We start from the raw sequence: 20,775 nt of genomic DNA, 5'->3' as shown, positions 1-20,775 counted from the left end.
AAAGGTAGTTCAGTAAAAAATATTGCCTCGTTGTGATACATGCGGAAGTGGAACAGTTAATCCAATTAAAATCACAGATTCCTGTAGAGACAGGAGCGCGTAAACCGCAGCATCCAACGAAATACATTTAACATTTCATTTTTGTAAAGAGTTTGAAACGTGGTCCTGCTTTGACCTAGTTCTGCTCATTTGAATGAGAAAAATCGACAGGTGACGGTACTAAAGATCTTAATGCAGATAATCTACACGCCGAAATGAAGATATCAATCGAATGAATTCAGTCAAACATCCACGTAAAGACGGGAAAGGTTTTAAACCGCTGTTTTTAAACAAATATTCTTAAATCTGCGTTTAAGTAAACGATGTTTGGACCGTCTTCCCGTCTGAGCATGCTGGTTGGACAGGAAACAACAGGTGAGTTGACCGTATACCTTTTTATATCAAATACGTGCTTATTGTTGCTGATAAATTTACACGCCGAATTGACGACACTGACGCTATACATTTGCTCAGTCATGACTGTGAACATTGGATAGAGTAAACCCTCTGCTTTTAGCGGGCGAAAATTAAAATTGCACTTTTGTAAGCTGAGTCTGGAACATGACTGACTGTGTGTGTGTGTGGGTGGGTTGGGTGTGTGTGGCGGGTATTTATGTAGGTAACTAGTCTGTTCATGTTAACAATGTTGGAACAGAAAAAAAACACATATGACGACTTTACCAACAAATTACCGCCATTTTCCTGGACCACAAGACATGCAGAGGTTGTATTTGATGTGTATTTACATTTATTGTGACAGTTTGTATGATGACATGGCTGAAAAGTTACCTAACATGCACTATTGTTTTTATGATTTATTTACTCTAAACTTATATTTAAATACATTAAAAGACAAACTAGCTGTAGTGGGACAAAGGCAGCTAGCGGAGTAGCCGCATAGCAGTCTAAGCTAGCTAGCTAAAATGAAAATCTGTACTAGTGTAATTGACCTTAATTCAGTGTATTTATCGAATCACCTATTTGTTGGACTTATTTACTTATTAAGGCTGAAGATTACTTAAGAAAATGTGACTTGTTTCAAGGTATTTTTTTATTGTTTTTTTAAAGTGCCATTTTCTTGCAGCACTGGCAGATCATTTAGCTTGATAGAGGTGATTTTAAGTTGTTTTTTTTAAGAGGCATTTTTTGCAGGGTACAGGATCTAATCCTTTGTCAAACATCTTTACTCTCATTTTATATTGGTTTAATCTATCGTTTCTGCTCACAAACTAAATAGAATTAGAAATATTGAAGGGAAGTAAAAGGTTGTGATTTTACACATCACCTATTTTTTGTTCTTCTTTTAAACATGTAATTAGTCGGTTGTTATTGTTTTTATTTGACTACGTGGCAGAAACAATCCACATGTTGTCTTATGATTGCACGTTTGTGTATCACTAGTGCCATTGGTCCAGCGATGTAACTTTCAACCAATGAAAATGGACGGGAAAGAGGCGGGGCCACACTGAAAATGCTGAAAAAGCATGAGAGGTGAAGTGACTGGGTGAGCAGGTGAACGGGTGAACAGGTGAGTTGTGCTGTGTTTGCTCACAAACGAAGTTCAGGTCATCAGCATAGTTTGGAGTGAACTGGTTTGTTTGTGTGTGTTTGTTTTGTCACCTCTACAGGACCTGGTGTCAACACCATCCCTGTCAGGACCAGTAGTCCTCATGGAGACCAAAACCTGGTCCTAATGAGGCAGAACCTCATTTATGAGGCTCTGGTTATAGTTTTTGGGCTAAGATTTGAATTGTGGATAGGTTAAGGTGATCTGGTTATGGTTAAGGTCCAGGATAAGGGTTTGTTGAGGCTGTCCAAATGAATGGATGTCAATGCAGAGTCCTATGAAGGATAACAAGACAAACCTGCTTGTGTGTGTGCGCGTACGTGTGTGGTAGTGAGGACATTTTGTCTGGTTCTTACAACTTTAAATGTTTTTTCAGGGCTAGGACTATAAGTTCTAAGTTAAGGGTTAAGATTAAGTGTTTAATTGTGATAGTTAAGATAAGGAGTTTGGGAATGCCTTATGTCTATGAGTGTCCTAAATATGAACGCACGTGTTTCTTACAACTTTAATGGGTTTTTTAAGGGTTAAGTCCTGGTTATGGGGTTAGATTTACATTTAGGTTAAAGGTTTAAGAGTCGACATGGGTAAGATAAGGGGTTAGGGAACGCACCGTGTCTATGAAAATGTGTTTTTCTTTTATGTTTATTTTTGTTTTTGTCTCTTGTGTCCGATTTATAATCAACACTATTCACATTAGACCCCATGGTTCTCAAATTGTGGTGGCGTAACACCGGTGGTACTTCATTACTACTATAATGAAAAAAGTACCACTTTTTCATGTAAAAACATGTTTCTGTCTTTACATCAGGTGGAAGTAGAAGACGATGACGATGAAGACTATGCTCGTCCTGCTGATGTGTCTCCTCCTCTGCGCCGTCCACAGCGACGGCAAACCGACAGAGAAGAAGAGTCACGTCATTCATGGCGTGCCGCTCAGTGAGCGTGAGCACAATGACGATGAGAACTACGACTACGACCACGAGGCTTTTCTCGGCAACGAGGAGGCGGAGACGTTCGACAAGCTCCCGCCACACGAGAGTAAACGCAGGCTCGGGTGAGATAATCTGTCGTTAATCTGACGTAAATCTGTCGATTAATTGATGAAGTTGTTTTTATTTTGGCAGAAAAACCTTCAAATAATAATCTTTTCAAAATGTCTTATTTTTTGTCCACAAACCAAAATCATCCAGCTTTAATGATTTCTTGGTTTTATGAAGCAAAACAAATGATAAATCATTATATTTTGATTTAAAAGGACACTCAAACTGATTAATCTATCATCAAAATAGTCAGAGATGAATTGAGTTATCAGTTAATACTCGTTTTTAATCAGTTTATTAAATTAAATAAGGATGTTTCTTTTTATGTTAGATTTTGGGGGATTTGTGAGTCAAGTTTAAGGTAACACACAAACACACACACACTTGTGTACGTGTCACTTGGTGAGACATGAATTACCTGTCCAGGTGTGTCTTCCCCTAAATGTTCTCTTTTTTTTCATTTCCTGTCCTCACAGGAAACAAACGCGACACGTTTAACTCGTTTGGAGATTGAAAAAAAAAAATCCAGAACAACCTGAATTTAACTTGGCAGATGCTTTAAATATATGAAGGTCATTTAAAGATAATTTAACTCCGCCCCCTCCCTGCCTGATTTTGAAAAATGAATTGAAAAAGTGGAATCCGAGACTCCCTGGTCACCAGAACTTTAACTTAAAAAGATCGTAACGTTTGTTAGTGACTATTATGAGACACGTTATGACATTTAGAAAACTTTTATTTTGTTTGTAAAGGGTTATTCTTTTTTAAATAATCTCATTTTCTAACCAGATCACTTCTTTAGCAGATTTATCATTGAATCTGATCACTTCCGTTGGATGGTTGTTGGTATTTTAAATAATCTTATTATTTAATCCAGTCTTAGGTTTATTTCTGTTTCTAATCATTTATTTGGTCACTTAATCTGATCATTTCCACTCGTTTATGTTTTTTAATTTAAATAATCTAATTATGTAATCTGCTTCACATTTTTTTGAAGAGAATCTGATTATCTAATCAGATCACTACCTGTTGCAGCTTCCTTGTTTGTGTTTTTGTGACAATGAAATGACAGCTTTAGCTTTTTTTTTTAAAAAAAAAAGGGGAGGAGTCTGGGACAGCGAAGCTTGAGCAGATTGGACATGTAAGAATTTGACTGCAGTAGCTGGTGTTTGACCAGAGGGGGCAGTAGATACACCCACATGTTTGTTTTAAGAACAGAACAATAACAGATAATCTGATAGTTTCTGTTTCTCCGCAGCATCATCCTGGAGAAGATTGACGTCAACAGTGATGACGTCATCTCGGAGGAGGAGCTAAAGCTTTGGCTCAAAAGCAATCAGAAGAAGCTGATTTCTGGTAAAGTGGACGAACGATGGAGCGAGTTTGACTCCAACAAGGACGGCCTGATCAGCTGGAGCGAGTATAAGAAAGCCACGTACGGATACCTTGGTAAACGGCCGCTACACCGCCATCAGACATCATCAATCAATCATCATTGATCCTCTGATCACGTCTCTGATTGGCTGTTCACAGTGAGCCCTCAGGATGAAGAAGATCACAAGCACATGATCTTCCGCGACGAGCGGCGTTTCCGAATGGCGGACAGAAACAGAGACTCGGTCGCAGACAAGGAGGAGTTCACCGCGTTCCTCTACGCCGAGGACTATGAACACATGAGGGACGTCGTGGTGCAGGTGAGGGTGATGTCATCGCGCTTCTGTGATGTCACCGTGATGTCATATGAACTTTATTAATCCCCATCTCCCCGAAAGGAAATGATGGAAGACATCGACCGGAACAAAGACGGTTTCATCGACGTGGACGAGTACCTGGGTAACAAACATTTACTAACTAACAAACAAACAGTTACTAACTAACAAACATTTACTAACTAACAAGCAAACATTTACTAACTAACAAACAAACATTTACTAACTAACAAACAAACAGTTACTAACAAACATTTACTAACTAACAAACAAACAGTTACTAACTAACAAACATTTACTAACAAACAAACAGTTACTACCAAACATTTACTAACAAACAAACATTTACTTACTAACTAACAAACAATTACTAACAAACATTTACTAACAAACAAACAGTTACTACCAAACATTTACTAACAAACAAACATTTACTTACTAACTAACAAACAAACAGTTACTAACTAACAAACATTTACTAACAAACAAACAGTTACTAACAAACATTTACTAACAAACAAACATTTACTTACTAACTAACAAACAAACAGTTAGTTACTAACTAACAAACAAACATTTACTAACTAACTAACTAACAAACAAAGTTCAAACAACTTTAAACAGGAGGTTTAATCTGAAGCTGAGCTCGTTCACTTTGATTTATCTAATCTGATCAGATTTCGCAGGTTGTTGCTGTTTAAATAATCTAATTATTCTAATTCGACCAGTTCCTGCTGCATGTTTTGGTTTAAAATAATCAGACTATCTAATCTGAGCGCTCCCTGCTGCACATTTTGTCTGTGTTTAAATAATCTGATTATCTAATCCGGTCACTTCCTGTTGTGGGTTTTGTCTGTGTTTAAATAATCTGATTATTTAATTATTGTTTTTGTTTATATAATCAGATTGTATAATCCAATCACTCCCTGCTGCATGTTTGTGTCTATGTAATCTGATTATCTAATCCGAGCTCTTCCCGCTGCATTTTGTTTCTGTTTATGTAATCAGATTGTCTCATCCAATCACTTCCTAGTAAACGTTTTTTCTTTAAATAATGTGACTATCTAATCCGATTGTTTTCTGTTGCACATTTGTTTTCTGTTTATTTAATCTGATTATCTTCCTGCGGCAGGTGACATCAGCTCTGAAATGGGCCGTGAGGAAGAACCTGATTGGCTGGTGGCCGACCGTAAACTGTTTGTCGAGGTCAGAGACCAAAACAAAGATGGGAAAATGGATTTAGAGGAAACCAAACAGTGGATTTTTTCGTCGGATTACGACTACGCTGAAGTCGAAGCCAAACACCTGGTGAATGAGACGGACACGAACAAGGTCAGGTGGTTTCACGTTTGTCTGTTTGTCGTAGATGTTTGCTAATGCTAATGCTAATGTGCACTGTTTGTTTGTTTGTTTGTTTTCCAGGACGGGAAACTGACCAGGAAGGAAGTTCTGGATAATTATCAGGTGTTTGTGGGAAGTCACGTGACAGACTTCGGTAAAACTTTACTTCAACACGACGAGTTTTAGAGAAGATGTTTATGATATTTGAGGCGTTCAAACTCATTGTTTGTTTCCATTTCTTTTTTTATTATTATTTACATGTTGACATTTTGCTGTCACTCCCGTTGTCATGGTGAATGTTTGCCAATTTTATTTTGAATAAAAGACAGTTTCATCACACACAGTTTTGAGTGCATTCACGCTTTAATCAAAAGCTGTTGCTATAAACGTACAGATGAAGTGTTAGGATGGCGTAACCGTGGAAACCGTAGAAGTTTCTGTCTTTGAAGAGACCTCCGATGAGTCGTCCATTTTCTTTCCGAACACAGTTTCCATGATGCAGACTTTAAACTGGCAAGGTGAAGAAAAACAAATGGCGTGAACACACGAAAACTGTCTCACCCTGTCCCTCACGTGTCCCTCACGTGTCTCTCACCTGTTTGTTCATGAAGACGTAGATGAGCGGGTTGTAGACGCACGAGCTCTTGGAGAAGAACGCTGGCACGGTGACGAGCCGATAGTCTTTGTCTGGTTCGGTCGAGTGAGCAAAGTAGAGAGCGGCGAGGGCGTAGGGGCCATAGCAGGTGATGAAGGATGTCACCATGACGATGATCATCCTGGACACTTCTTTCTCCGCCTTCTGGGTGGAGGCGGACTCCGTCTGCTGAGCCGCGACCTGAAGACACGAAACAACAGCGTCATGAACCGTAGACCTGGACGACCTGAGGATGTGACTGTTTGTCCTGTTGTGTCCTGTCCTTCTTTGCAGTTTCACTCACTTCTTGTCTCTGTGAAAGTCCGCCCCGCCCTAATCTCAGAACTCCATCAAGGCTTAAACACTTCCCTTGTCACCTGCGCTTCACAATCCACCCACCGATCCACTAACCCTCCAGAAGAACTTTCTGGATCTGTACAACTTCACCAAACTTCTAATCTGATCTGGATCAGATCCAGGTGAAACGTACCAAATTTTGTTCAAATCTGATACTTTGACAAAATTCAGATTGACCCATCATGAACTGCAGAAACTGCAGGAAGATGCTGACAGACGGACACACTTACAGAAAACAGCTAATAAAATGAAGACATTAAAGACACAAAAATAAACAGATTACACCCAAACTGAAAAAAAGCAACTGAACATTTCTGTGATTGAAAAGAGTAGAAAAGTCGTGTGGACTTCTGTGGACCCCTTCTCTAAGTTCCTGCTTGTGTGGAAAAGTATGGACCAACCTTTCAGATATTTCCTCTAATCAGCTAAAACATCTTTAATTCCTGTTCTTTTGTGCTTGAAGATGTATTTTATTAGTCGGTATCAGAAGAACCCAGAAAGCATTTTGAAACCCTTAGCTGAAGGTACGGTGGATATCTGGCTGTAAATTGGTCAGTGTTCACTGAGGTTTGGACTCACGGCTCTCAGGGCGTTCAGCAGGTTGGAGTAGGAGAAGATGATGATGGACAGCGGCGCGATGAAGCACGTCACCATCAGGAAGTTGGTGTAGCTGCTGCAGTGATACTCCTCATTGTGCGTGTACCAGTCCGGACCACAGGAGCAGCCCAGACCCTCGGGGATGTACCTGGAAACAAAACCCTTAAGAGTCCCGCAGGCTCATAAAACACATCACAGCGTGACCACTTCAGGCGTGTTTACCTGCTCCAACCAAAGAAAGGTGGGATGGCACAGCCGATGCCCATGACCCAGGTGAAGGCAACGGCGGCGGCTGCGTGTTTGCTGTCAAACCTAAAGGCGCCAAATGGTTTACAGATGACCAGGTATCTCTCAAAAGACAAGACGGCCAAAGACCAGGACGTCACCAGACCTGAAGAGCAGGAGGAAGAGGAGGAATTTGAGGACAGGTGTCAGCGCCTGTTTCTGTCACGGGACACAAACAACGTCAAACTTTACCTGCTGCCGAGCCCATGGCGGACTCCAGCGCACACATGGTGTGACCCAGGAAGAAGTAGCCCTTGATGGTGGCGACAAAGACCTGGCTGACGGAGAAGACCGCGAAGATGAAGCCTGCAAGGGAGATGTTGACGAGGATGTAGTTCAGAGGGACTCGCAGCTTTTTGTACTTGGCCGTCACGAGGAGAACAGCAAAGTTCAGAGGAGTTCCGGCAAACAGGACGAAGCCCATGAAGATGCTCTGCATGTAGAAGGCCCACCGAGGGGCCAGGTAGTACTGGGGCCCCTCAAAGGGGCTCACCTGAGAAATGTTCTCATAGAGGTGGAAGTGTTTCCCCATTGTGACCCTGAAGCTTTCTAACATGAAAGACTTTAGCCTCTTTATATATACACCCATAAACTCCTTACACTAAAGATTTACTGTGAGGTTTAGGATTACCATTGTCACATTTCCTTCTGTCTTTAGAAGCTAATCTGATTACACATAGAGATCAGCCAGGGTTCATAAATATAACAATGTTTCTTCCCCTCACTGGGCTGGTGACAACATGAAGTCATTTTATTGTTCCATCCCTGCTTTCCCTGCTTTGAAAACAGCTGACTTCATGACAGATAATTGTTAAACGGGCTCTATTTTTAGAGCTCTTTTCTCTTCTTGATGATCACTCCAAGCCACTTTACACTACAGTTTTGCCATTCACCCGTTCACTCACACTTTCATGTGTGTGGGTTAAGTATCCAAGGACACGTCACTGTGTGTAAATCAACCTTAAATTGTAATAGTATTTCTAGTGCCGGTCTTGCTTCCAGTCTTGCTTTCGTCAGCCGCCCTTTCTCGTGGTGTCCCGCAGGGTTACGTATCAGGCCCCCTCAGTATTTCCCATGTATTCCCATGCCTTTATTAGCAAATTCAAAGTAATCTCTTATTACCACAGTTATGCTGAGGATATTCAGCTCCACAACTACATATAGTACAAATATGTGATGTCATCAAACCCTGGGATGTTTACAGAAAAGTTTCCTGTGTGCACATTCCAACTTTTTTTTTTTTTTTTTTCTAAGAAAACCTCAGTGTTATTTTTCCATTGGGATATTTCACATTTTCAACTGAACTCTAAACCACTAGAGCTGGAAATGATGAGTCATGCTTTTGTATCATCACCGCTGGACAAGTGTCATTTTCTTTTGAGTCAAAGTAAAAAATAAAAAAAAGATGCTGTGATACGGTGCTACACATAAATAAATGTATTGTTATTATGCCACAGTAGTGCAGGGCTACGTCTGTAAATATTCAGACATTTACAGTGGCATAATTGTACCAAACTGTTATATAACTCTACCATTGTATGACAACTGTTTGACCCTTAAGCTGTGAGGTGAACAGCAGTAGGTCAAGGGATAAAAATCCGTAAGAACCTTTGAGAGTCGTCGACGCTCACATTTAATCCGGATGTTTTACATCAGATTATAGTCTTCAAGTCACTCAAATCCTCCGAACAGCTACACAAAGTCAGATTAACACAAAACCCAAACTCAGATTAAAGCAAAACACAGAGATTAACGGAAACAACTTCAGCTGCAGGTTAATCTCTCCCTTTACTGTGATAGCGCCTTCACAAAATGTAGTGTATTAGTGGTTTAAACACTTTATTGTGAGTATTTGTGTCAATTTTGTTTGTGCATTTGTATTTAATCAGTTTAAATATCAGGTTTTTCTTTCCAGGTGAACACCTGACAGTGAATCCTTTAGAGCACTGGTTCTCTTTTTATACCAAGTAGCACCTGAGAAAATGTTGAGCTCTCAATGTAACACCATTATCACCAATGCTAAAATACAGTGGTGTGAATAGACCAAGCAAAGTCAGCTACAAACTTTTCACAGAAGGCAGATTTATTCCCTCCCTCCTCCTCCTCCTCCTCCTCACTTCACACACTGGTATAGAGAAATGAGATGAAGATGGAGCGAGAGATGACTAACTATTATCATTTAAGTAATTATTTAATAATTTTCTTTGTTATTTGTTTAATTTTCTCCGATCACATACCCTGGTATACAGTACATCAGTATTTCTGATTTTCCAGTGCCACCAGAGGAAGCTTGCACACCCCACAGTTTGAGAACCATGGCTTTAGAGAAACACTTCAGTTTGATCCTCATACATGCAGTCAAACATTAATTATTCATTCATTCTTTACTGTGCAAATAGTGTTTCACAAACGATTCAGTTAATTTGTGTCAAATAGTTTTAATAATTCAGGTGATATTGTACATGTGAACTACGTGATTGAAGCCACTCTGAACATTTAGTTTGTACAGCTCATAATAATGATGATAGTAATAATAATAATGATGATAATAATAATAATAATAATAATAATGATGATAATAATAATAATAATAATAATGATGATAATAATAATAATAATAATAATAAAACGTTTAATAAGGTGATGATAATGATGAAGAACTTCAAATTCAGCCATGTTGAATATATATAGTCGCTCTGAATAAAATCGTTCCGTCCCGGCAGAGCAGGAACTTTTTTGTTCCTGCCCACGTTTCCAGTCGGGACACGTCGCGGTTGCACGCGGGAACCCTGTGCGAGATGGCGGTCGACGTTCAGGCCGTGTAGGACTGTCACGGATCCGCTTTGTTGGTTACATTTCTGCCTTATTGAAACCCGCCTCTGAGCCGAGTCATGGAGGGGGGCAAACCGAACCTGACCCTGGTCTACCAGGCGGTCCAAGCCCTGTACCACGACCCGGACCCGGCCGGGAAGGAGCGAGCCTCGGTGTGGCTCGGGGAGCTACAGAGATCGGTAAGAAAATGGGAGAGTCCGGCGAGCGTCTCAAGTGGTCCCGCTGGACCCGGGTCCAAATGTTTAGCCGCGCTGAAAAGACCCGGCGTAAATGAAGTGCGCAGTCTTGGAGCCGCTGGTTCCTGTTAGCATCACAGCTAAACCGAGCTAACGCAATGAATGGATGAAAACACGCAGCTTTAGCCCGTGCTAGCCTGCTAGCGTTGACACATACACGCCGTGTCACTTTTGCCGTGTTTTTTTTCGTGTGCAAACGGTAAAACGAGGCGGATTTCCACTGAACTTCCGTGTTTTAGTTTGATCGGGGCCCAGTTTGCCACACACCGCTAGCCGTGTTAGTGCTAGCATGACTGCTGCGACTCACTTTAGTCCGTGAGTCACGGCTGACACCGAAGTTCGTTTCATTTGTGGCTCCAAACCAAACTCCGTTCAAAAAAGTGTGGATTTAAGCCGCAGTCGGCGCCATTGTTGCCGGCGATCAAACGAACCGATCAATGATTCTGATTAGATCAATATCAAATATATACAAGTCCCCACAGCTGTAACAGTGAGCATCAGTCTTACTTCCTGTTGTACAAATATGTTGATGAAGTGAGTTTCTGTATCGCAGGGTGGGGCCCTGTCTCTGGGGTCAGAGGTCAGTATTTTAGGATGAGCAGGTTTTTTTTTAGCACAGTCTGCTCCTTGTGATTATTATTATTATTAGCCTTAAAATCTGATTGGCTGAAAGAATGATGACATCACTCTGTCATTTGATAAATATCTGTCTGTGTGTCATGCCAGAACTTTTTTAACACACTTAAAACACCTCAACATGAACAGACCGGTACACCGGGCATGTCGGTGTAAACAGGAAGTTGTTTCTCTCTCCACTGTAGTTTTTTAATGCTTGGTTTTCGAAATTAGAACGAACTAGAAGCAGCAACGGTAAGAAAAAGTTTTGCAACTGGAATCAGGCCTCTCTATTGGACGATACCAGCTGTCAATCACACAGGTGTTCTTTTTAAAATGTGTCGTACTTTTATCGTCCATTTTCCTCTAATTGGTAAAATACTGTTTTATATTGTAGAAGACCTGAAACTCGTGAATTAGTGTTCGAGACCATAACAGATGCACAATATTATAGGTACAACATCGATATTGGCAAATATTGGCTTTAAAAATGTACACAAACTTAAACACTCTGATAAATCGGCATAATGGAAAAAAGCAAAAAGTCCAATATCTTGTGTCCCGTGAGACCATTAACTGTTCAGGAAAATCATTATCATTATAAATCAGCTATTCAGTATGTTTTCACTTCCTGATTGACTTCACCCAGGAAACCAGAAGGCTCTGTTTGTTTTTTAAATATACTGTCTATACTCATACCACAGGAGTGGGCGTGTCCCCACCTCTGCTTCTCGACAGAGGCTCCGCCCCTCACCTGAAGCCTCCTTACATTCTTGTACTGCTGTTAAGTGGAGACTCGATCTCTCTATAGACGCTTGTCAATCTTTGTCTGTGTGGTTTAACAGCAGCTTACGTCCATGTTGTGTCATAACTGCCGTCTTCTGGAATTTGAAAACTCTTACACTATACAGTCCCTCGTAATCTGACAATCTAATCCAGGATTAGTGCAAACTGAATGACCGTGTCGTCATCCAACAGGTACAAAAACGTTAATACTGACATTTGCAGGCAACATTAATGCCAAGTCATTCTCCACACCGTGACGTGGCAGTTTTTGAGAGACGTGTGACATCACTTCCTGTCGTGTTCCAGATGTACGCGTGGGAGATCTCGGATCAGCTGCTGCAGCTCAAACAGGACGTTGAGTCGTGTTACTTCGCTGCGCAGACGATGAAGATGAAGATCCAGACGTCCTTCTTTGAGCTTCCGCCGGAGACCCACAATGCACTGCGGGACTCTCTGCTGACCCACATCCAGAACCTGAAAGACCTGTCCCCCATCATCGTCACACAGGTAACCTGGTTCAGTCTGAGACCATGTGAGAGGACCTGGTCCTCGTTCTCCTTTAGGACTGCGAATATTTCAACGAATATTTGTTTTCATAAATAATCTGTCCTTTGTTTTCTAGATTAATAGTTTAGTACAGATTATGTTAAACAGTGTTTTTCAAACCTCAAAATGATGAGGTTTTGTTTAGAAAACTGAAAATTATTAAGTTTTAATGGTGTTTTTTGTGATATGAAGCAAGTAAACCAGAAAATGTTAACTTTTAAAACTTGTTTTAATGATAAAAAACATTCAAATGAGTAATCAATAATAGAATTTGTTGATTAATTAAGTAGTTGATTAATAATCATTAAATCTTGCACCCCAATTACTTTTTCTTATGCTAACATTACATTACCCTAGGGGGAAGTATTTTTCAGCAGGGTTGCAATAATTCCCATAACTCCCATGGAAAGTTCCCATTTTGGAATATTTGTAAAATTCCCCAACTAAAGTTCCCGATCCCATGGAAACCTTCTGGGAATTTTCTGCCCCCCTGTGCAACCCTATTTGTTGGCGATGAACTGTCAATCATTCTGTGTCTGATCTGTGGTGATTTAAAGCCTGTGAATGAGGTTTAGGATCGGTTTCTCTGCGTCTGATTGGTCGATGTGTTTCTGTGTCAGCTCGCTCTGGCAATCGCAGATCTCGCCCTGCAGATGGCGTCGTGGAAAGGATGCGTTCACACGCTCATAGAAAAGTAAGCATTGCCGGCGTCGTTTCATGTGTGTCATGACTGTCAGTCGTCGGCGCCGAGAGTGACGTCACCTGTCCCTTGGCCCCGCCCACTCTTAGGTACAACAGTGACGTCAGCTCGATGCCCTTCCTGGTGGAGATCCTCACCGTGCTGCCGGAGGAGGTTCACAGTCGATCGCTGCGGATCGGAGCCAATCGCAGGACGGAGATCATCGAGGATCTGGCGTTTTACTCCAGCACCGTGGTCACTCTGCTGGTCCGTTCGTTTACTCTAATCCCTTCATATTTATCGATTGAGTATTTCATAGTAGTATATTGATTGAGATTAGATGTTCAGACTCTGGGATTATTGTTCTTGATCACAGACGTCGTGTGTGGAGAAGACGGGCAACGACGAGAAGATGCTGATCAAAGTGTTCCGTTGTCTGGGCAGCTGGTTCAACCTCGGCGTCCTCGACAGCAACTTCATGGCTTCAAATCAGTTGCTCATGGTTCTTTTCCAGGTCCTGGTGAGTGCCACGCTGCTGTCAAAAGTCACGTCTGCTTCCTATTTACATAGAAGACAGGAGATTAACATGTAAACGGCAATAATCTCCACAGCAGAGGGATGAAACCTCCACCAACCTCCACGAGGCGGCGTCGGACTGCGTCTGCTCAGCACTCTACGCCATAGAGAATGTCGACCACCACATGGCGTTAGCGGTGCAGCTGTTCCAGGGCGTCCTGACGCTGGAGACGGCGTATCACATGGCTGTAGCACGAGAAGACCTGGACAAGTGAGGACGCAGGGGGAAAAAAAAGTGTTTGTGGTTGTTGACTGAGTGTGGGTCATCGTTAACGAGTGCGTGTGTGTTTCAGAGTTCTGAACTACTGCAGGATCTTCACTGAGCTGTGTGAGACGTTTCTGGAGACAACAGTCAGGAGTCCAGGTCAGGGGACAGGAGACCTGAGGACGCTTGAGCTGCTGTTGATCTGTGCAGGACACCCACAGTATGAGGTAGGACAACACAACGACATGACACCACAGGACGAGGTAGAAAAACGACATGACACCACAGGACGAGGTAGGACACACAGGGACCGACATGGCACCACACAGGGGGTGAACCACGACATTAGGGTAGGTAGGACAACGACATGACACCACAGGACGGTGACACAGGACGAGGTAGAAAACGACATGGCACCACAGAACCACATGACACCACAGGACGAGGTATGACACAGAACGAGGTAGCATGACACCACAGTATGAGGTAGAAAAACGACATGGCACCACAGAACGAGGTAGAAAAATGACATGACACCACAGAACGAGGTAGAAAAATGACATGACACCACAGAACGAGGTAGAAAGGCGACATGGCACCACAGAACGAGGTAGAAAGGTGACATGACAACATAGGACAATCACGTGCCTGCTACAGAATGACATCTGCAGTACAAACTAACACAACACCAGAGGAATGTGTTTTCCTTTGGTTAAATATAGATACTGTGTTTGTTGTACATGTTGCTTCATATTGTTGTGTTTGTTTTCACATGTGTTTTTCATCTCATTGTTGTGCAGGTGGTTGAAATCTCCTTCAACTTCTGGTATCGTCTCGGGGAACATCTGTACAAAATCAACGACGTGACACTAAACACCATCTTCAGACCGTACATCCAGAGACTTCTGCACTGTTTGGCTCGACACTGTCAGCTCGACCCCGATCATGTGAGACTTCTCCTCACTTTGATCATGACTGCGTCGATCGCCGACACTCACCCGATTTAAAATAACCCTTTTTCGGTATTAATCAAATCCACAGGAAGGAATCCCCGAGGACACGGATGACTTTGGAGAGTTCCGGATGAGAGTGTCGGACCTCGTCAAAGATGTGATTTTTCTCGTTGGATCAATGGAATGTTTCTCTCAGGTGGATTTACTTTTTCTAGAAGAATCATTCTTACAAACGTATTCTCTCTGAAAATGTTTTTCACCGCCTCTTCTCTGCTCCTCCTCAGCTTTACTCCACACTAAAAGATGGAAGCCCTCCCTGGGAGGTGACGGAGGCCGTTCTCTTCATCATGGCCGCCATCGCTAAAAGTGTTGACCCGTGAGTACCGGCGGCACCCGACGTCCCTCTCCTGTCCCGATTCTCCTGAGTCTGTGACTCCTGATTAATATAATTTATGCTCCTCTGCAGGGAAAACAACCCGACGCTGTGTGAGGTTCTGCAGCAGGTGGTTCTACTTCCCGAAAACGTCCACATGGCGGTTCGGTACACGAGCATCGAGCTGGTTGGAGAGATGAGCGAGGTGATGGACAGGAACCCACGGTTTCTGGGTAAGAAGATATTGTTAAAAAACTTTAAAGGGTTTTTCCTATTTTTGTTTTATTCGTCTGTATCAGACTTTAACTTTGAAAGATTTGTGTACTTCCTGTCAGACCCAGTGTTGAGCTACCTGATGAAAGGCCTCAGAGAAAAATCGCTAGCGTCAGCGGCGGCGAAGGCGATCCACAACATCTGCTCCGTGTGCAGAGATCACATGGCCCAACACTTTCACGGGCTCCTGGACATCGCACGCTCCCTGGACTCGTTCGCCCTGTCGTCAGAGGCCGCCATCGGACTGCTAAAAGGTACGGCACACCTGTGGTGACCTCATAGTGTTCTTATTGACCTCATCAGGTTCTTAGTGACCTCATCATCTTCAGGTTTGAGAGACATCTTCATCTTCAGGTTGTAGAGACATTTTCAGCTTGTAGAGACGTCTTCATCTTCAGCTTGTAGAGACGTCTTCATCTTTAGGTTGTAGAGACGTCTTCATGTTGTAGAGACGTCTTCATCTTTAGGTTGTAGAGACGTCTTCAGGTTGTAGAGACGCTTCTTTCAGGTTGTAGAGACTTAGGTTGTAGAGCGTCTCATGTTGTAGAGACGTCTCTTCATCTTTAGGTTGTAGAGCGTCTTCATGTTGTAGACGCTTCATCTTTAGGTTGTAGAGACGTTTCAGGTTGTAGAGACGTCTTCATCTTCAGGTTGTTCGAGGTTGTAGAGATTCACGCGCTTCATGTTGTAGAGCGTCTTCATCTTTAGGTTGTAGAGACGTCTTCATCTTTAGGTTGTAGAGACGTCTTCAGGTTGTAGAGACGTCTTCATGTTGTAGAGACGTCTTCATCTTCAGATTGTGGAGACATCTTCAGGAACGTTCTCACCTGTTGTGTTTACCTGTGCAGGTACGGCTCTGGTCCTGGCTCGTCTTCCCCTGGAGAAGATCGCGGAGTGTCTCAGTGACCTGTGTGCTGTTCAGGTGCTGGCCCTGAAAAAGGTCAGAGGTCACACATGTTCAGCAGAACCTTTAATCAAAAATACTACGCCAGAAAAGGAGCCTCACAGAGTCTTTCAAAATAAAATGTCATTTCAGCTTCTGGCAGAAGACTCGACAAACGGTAAATCGGCCGATCCCACGGTGTGGCTCGACAGACTGGCTGTGATCTTCAGGTGAGTTCACCTCATTCATTCATTCATTCATTCATTCATTCAGTAGTCACTCACTCACTCACCTGTTCACTGACGTTTTTTCAGACATACAAATCCAATCGTAGAGAACGGACAGACTCACCCGTGTCAGAAGGTCATTCAGGAGGTAACACACCTGTCAATCATATTTTAATATATCTGTATCATGTGACTCTCTCGTCGTCACCTGTATATCCTTTGTGATCTTTCTTTGTCATCATGTGACTTACCTGTGCTCCCCTGCAGATCTGGCCCGTGCTCTCCAACACCTTGAACACGTATCAGGCCGACAACAGGATCGTGGAGCGATGCTGTCGCTGTCTCAGGTTCGCGGTCAGGTGCGTCGGGAAAGGCTCCGCCTCCCTGCTGCAGCCGCTCGTCACTCAGGTGAGACGCGTGTGCGCGAACTGTCGAGTCGCCGCCGTGATTTGCGACCGATCGGAGACGTGGAGTTTGATTCTGATGCGCGCGCGTGTGTGTGTTTGTGATTTGGTCAGATGGTGAGTGTGTACCAGCTGTATCCACACTCGTGCTTCCTCTACCTGGGCAGCATCCTAGTGGACGAGTACGGTATGGAGGAGGGCTGCAGGCAGGGACTGCTAGACATGCTACAGGTAATACATGCACCACCTGGTGGCGCCGACGCGCTCTCATCACTTGGTGGCGCAGAGATGATGATGATGAAGGTGTTCCTCTCGTTCTCCTCAGGCACTCTGTATGCCGACCTTCCAGCTGCTGGAGCAACCAAACGGTTTGAGGAACCATCCTGACACCGTGGACGACCTGTTCAGGCTGGCGACTAGGTATGTGGCAGGTCACGTGACCGGCTGCCATTTTGTGTAGTTAGCGGTACAACTTTAACCCGAAGACTAATGATGGACATAATTTTCCGACTGTGTAACAAATATTCTTCTCCCATAAAGAAGAAATAAGCCACCCACAACATGTCTCAGTACTCAACCCCAGTTTCTTCTTTTTTTTTGTTGGCTCAGATTGTAGTTATTTGTAGAAATGGGCACTTCCTGTGGTGCATTGCAGTTATGGGGACGCAGTTTTGTCAGAGTCCATGTTTTAATCGAAGCGATTGATGACATAAATGTCCGGGTCGGTGGATTTTATGTTATATACCGATATCGCTAACTCGAGTGCCTGCCGATACCGTTCCGATACAGACATTTTACATTAGCCGATAACGACACATTTGTGCCTTTTTTTTAGAAATAAAAAGTAATAAAGTGTGCACAACATGACTCAGCTAATGCTGTTGAAATACATCTCTGTCTGATATCTGATCCAGTGATTTTGACCAATATCGGACCGATGCTGAGCGTTGTATCAGCTCATCGCTAGTGTGAAGCAGCTTTGAGGGTTAATCGAGATCCAGCTGACTTCTTTTTTACAACCGATAGTCGCCCCCTAGTGGCTCGTCGAGATATCCTAAAGAAATTGAACGACTGTGTCCACTTTTTGACGATCTATTTTTTGCTGCGGACTCACCTGAGGTTTCCGTGTGACGTTCTCAGGTTCGTGCAGAGGAGTCCGCTCACGTTACTCAGCAGCAGCATCATCGTTCACGTTATCCAGTGTGCCATCGCCGCCACCTCACTGGACCATCGAGACGCCAACTGCAGCGTCATGAAGTTTGTCCGTGATCTCATCCACACAGGAGTCGCCAACGATGTGAGTCAGCGCGCGGCCAGCGGGCGTCTTCTGAAGTCTGCGCCTGCAGGCGTTAATAATGTGCGTTGTTTTTTTTGTTTTTTTAGCACGAGGACGACTTCGAGGTGCGGAAGCAGCTGATTGGTCAGGCCTTGGAGCAGCACGGCCAGCAGCTCGTCACGCAGCTCATGCACTCGTGTTGTTTCTGTCTGCCGCCGTACACGCTGCCCGACGTCGCAGAGGTGCTGTGGGAGCTCATGATGTTCGACCGACCTGTGAGTGAACGCACCAGTCAGCGCCTGGTCATGTGACCGTCGGGTGACAGTTGAAGGTTCTCACTGTGTGTGTGTGTGTTTGCAGACGTTCTGCCGCTGGTTAGAAAACGCTCTGAAAGGTTTACCGAAGGAGACGTCAGGAGGCGCCGTGACTGTCACTCACAAACAGCTGACGGACTTCCACAAACAGGTCACCAGGTGAGTCGCCCGACACAGCCGGTGATGTTTTTCTAGGTTTTTGATTTACACGCCTCTGATTGGTTGCTGAGCTAGCAGGTGTTTTATTTCAGGTTTGAGTGACTGACACGTCATAAGTCCATGGGGAACATGGGGAGATCTTTATTACCAACATCCCTGTGACCTCTGAACTCTCATCAGTCTGTACCTGAAACTAAAAATCATGTCTGAGAAATGTAAAAGTACCAAAGACTCACTGATATCAAAAGAGTTACCTTGGCTTTATATACGCTGTGAGAATAGGAACGAAAACCTACAACTGCTGTTTATTTTTGCATATAAATGTTTGTAATTCGTTTGGACAGGGGTTTGGGTTTTCCTTGGGAACCACTGTCCTAAGTGATCCGGTCGCAATGACAATAGTCTGTGAAAACACTAAAGTCAAACAACTTCTGTCATGTTATAACACGATACCGCGTGTTCCCTGATCAGAGAAAACTGCGGGTGAGTCATGCTGCGACTCATCACACGGTGTGGAACACAGCAAGTTTAAACTTGCCTCAGCGTCGATGATCCTCGAGTTCACAAACACCTGTTTCAACATCATAATTCTGCCTGGGAAAACAAAATATTCACTGTTGCATCCATGTTTCTGTGTCTTTTCAGTGCAGAGGAGTGTAAACAGGTCTGTTGGGCCATCAGAGAGTTTACCAGACTGTTCCGATAGCTGCACCCTTCACATCACACCAGGTAACTGTTCACACCACACCAAGTAACTGTTCACACCACACCAAGTAACTGTTCTAGTAACTGTCTGCACCATACCAAGTAACTGTTCACACTACACCAGGTTGCTGTTCACACCACAACAAGTAACTGTTCTAGTAACTATCTGCACCATACCAAGTAACTGTTCACACTAAGCCAGGTAGCTGTTCACACCACTTCAAGTAACTGTTCACATCACACCAAGTCAGGTCACTGTTCACACCAGACCAGGCCACACTGTCAGAGGTCACAATTCATACCCAACCAGGTGACTGGTTAACTGGTTAACTATTCACACCACTGTATAACCCAGCGGTGTGTAACTGACACTGCGCTGTGACATCACTGTGACATGACCATCTTCCTCGTCTTCCAGGTTAAATGTTTCGTTGACCAACGTTCAGAGGTGACGACAAACGGCTGCTTCTGCAGACGAGGATCAAAGGGACGAGACGGAGGTGACGGAGACGACCACAGTGGCGACGAAGATGGTCATTGGTTGACGGAGACCGGGGACTTTAAAAAGTGAAACGGGAAGAATCACTCTGAAGGACTGACGGAGTTTGAGTCCTCCCCCTGACCTCACCTGAGGAGGGCGTCAGGTGGGCGGGGCCTGGAGGAGTCCTGTTGCGGGGTCTCCACTCGTGAGAAATCATGGACGTTTTTAAGAGATTTATTTTTTCGGACTTTGGTCGTGATGTTTTTTGTCCGTGCCAACAATGAGCCAAAAAAAAATTCCCATATTGCTTTTGGGCGATCGGCTGCCCCAGAAGGCCTGATGGAGGATTTGGCGTCACCTTTGACCTTTTTAACTTTGGTTGAATTTTAGTTGTTTTTTTTTTTTTCCACAAAGTGAGACAGAGTGAACTGTGGGTAATGAGAGACTGACACCATGACATCATCGGTGATGTAGCCTTGTTGTAAACAATAAAAAAAAAAACGACTGAAACAACTAGCGAATGTTTTCAGTGTGCAAGTGTGTGACATCATCAGAGAGCGCCGCCATGTAGGTTAACCCAAAAAATTGATGGGGTTAGTTAGTCTGGGTTAGCATTAGCCTGCATGGAAAACCAGATCTGACTTCACGGTTTCTCTTTTCAGTCTGTATGTGAACAGGTGGGA

At 43.4% G+C, this 20,775-nt stretch overlaps 3 protein-coding genes across 3 annotated transcripts; 2 read left to right on the top strand and 1 right to left on the bottom strand.

The window, feature by feature from the left end:
* The first annotated feature begins 156 nt into the window (after positions 1-156).
* calua (calumenin a) lies at positions 157-6,039 on the top strand. Its single transcript, XM_044021300.1, has 8 exons — positions 157-414; positions 1,441-1,567; positions 2,415-2,660; positions 3,905-4,095; positions 4,180-4,340; positions 4,419-4,479; positions 5,488-5,687; positions 5,778-6,039. Exons 3-8 carry the CDS (start codon positions 2,431-2,433, stop codon positions 5,880-5,882), a joined length of 948 nt encoding a protein of 315 aa, XP_043877235.1. The 5' UTR covers positions 157-414; positions 1,441-1,567; positions 2,415-2,430; the 3' UTR covers positions 5,883-6,039.
* A 1-nt stretch (position 6,040) lies between these two features.
* On the bottom strand, positions 6,041-8,137 carry opn1sw1 (opsin 1 (cone pigments), short-wave-sensitive 1). Its single transcript, XM_044021299.1, has 5 exons — positions 7,762-8,137; positions 7,507-7,675; positions 7,267-7,432; positions 6,292-6,531; positions 6,041-6,206 (listed from the first exon to the last, which is right to left on the bottom strand). Exons 1-5 carry the CDS (start codon positions 8,123-8,125, stop codon positions 6,099-6,101), a joined length of 1,047 nt encoding a protein of 348 aa, XP_043877234.1. The 5' UTR covers positions 8,126-8,137; the 3' UTR covers positions 6,041-6,098.
* A 2,185-nt stretch (positions 8,138-10,322) lies between these two features.
* tnpo3 (transportin 3) lies at positions 10,323-20,608 on the top strand. Its single transcript, XM_044021249.1, has 23 exons — positions 10,323-10,580; positions 12,345-12,545; positions 13,205-13,278; positions 13,374-13,530; positions 13,640-13,783; positions 13,875-14,050; positions 14,133-14,271; positions 14,845-14,991; positions 15,086-15,193; positions 15,282-15,373; positions 15,464-15,603; positions 15,706-15,897; positions 16,492-16,583; positions 16,680-16,756; positions 16,841-16,901; positions 17,021-17,161; positions 17,272-17,388; positions 17,483-17,577; positions 18,298-18,454; positions 18,541-18,708; positions 18,794-18,906; positions 19,552-19,635; positions 20,030-20,608. Exons 1-22 carry the CDS (start codon positions 10,461-10,463, stop codon positions 19,610-19,612), a joined length of 2,772 nt encoding a protein of 923 aa, XP_043877184.1. The 5' UTR covers positions 10,323-10,460; the 3' UTR covers positions 19,613-19,635; positions 20,030-20,608.
* The last annotated feature ends 167 nt before the right edge of the window (positions 20,609-20,775 follow it).

The sequence above is a fragment of the Solea senegalensis genome, linkage group LG3 (assembly GCF_019176455.1).
Source record: "Solea senegalensis isolate Sse05_10M linkage group LG3, IFAPA_SoseM_1, whole genome shotgun sequence".
Taxonomy (NCBI): domain Eukaryota; kingdom Metazoa; phylum Chordata; class Actinopteri; order Pleuronectiformes; family Soleidae; genus Solea; species Solea senegalensis.
The sequence above is the reverse complement of the archived record's forward strand: the minus strand, read 5'-3'. Positions and strand labels throughout refer to the sequence as shown.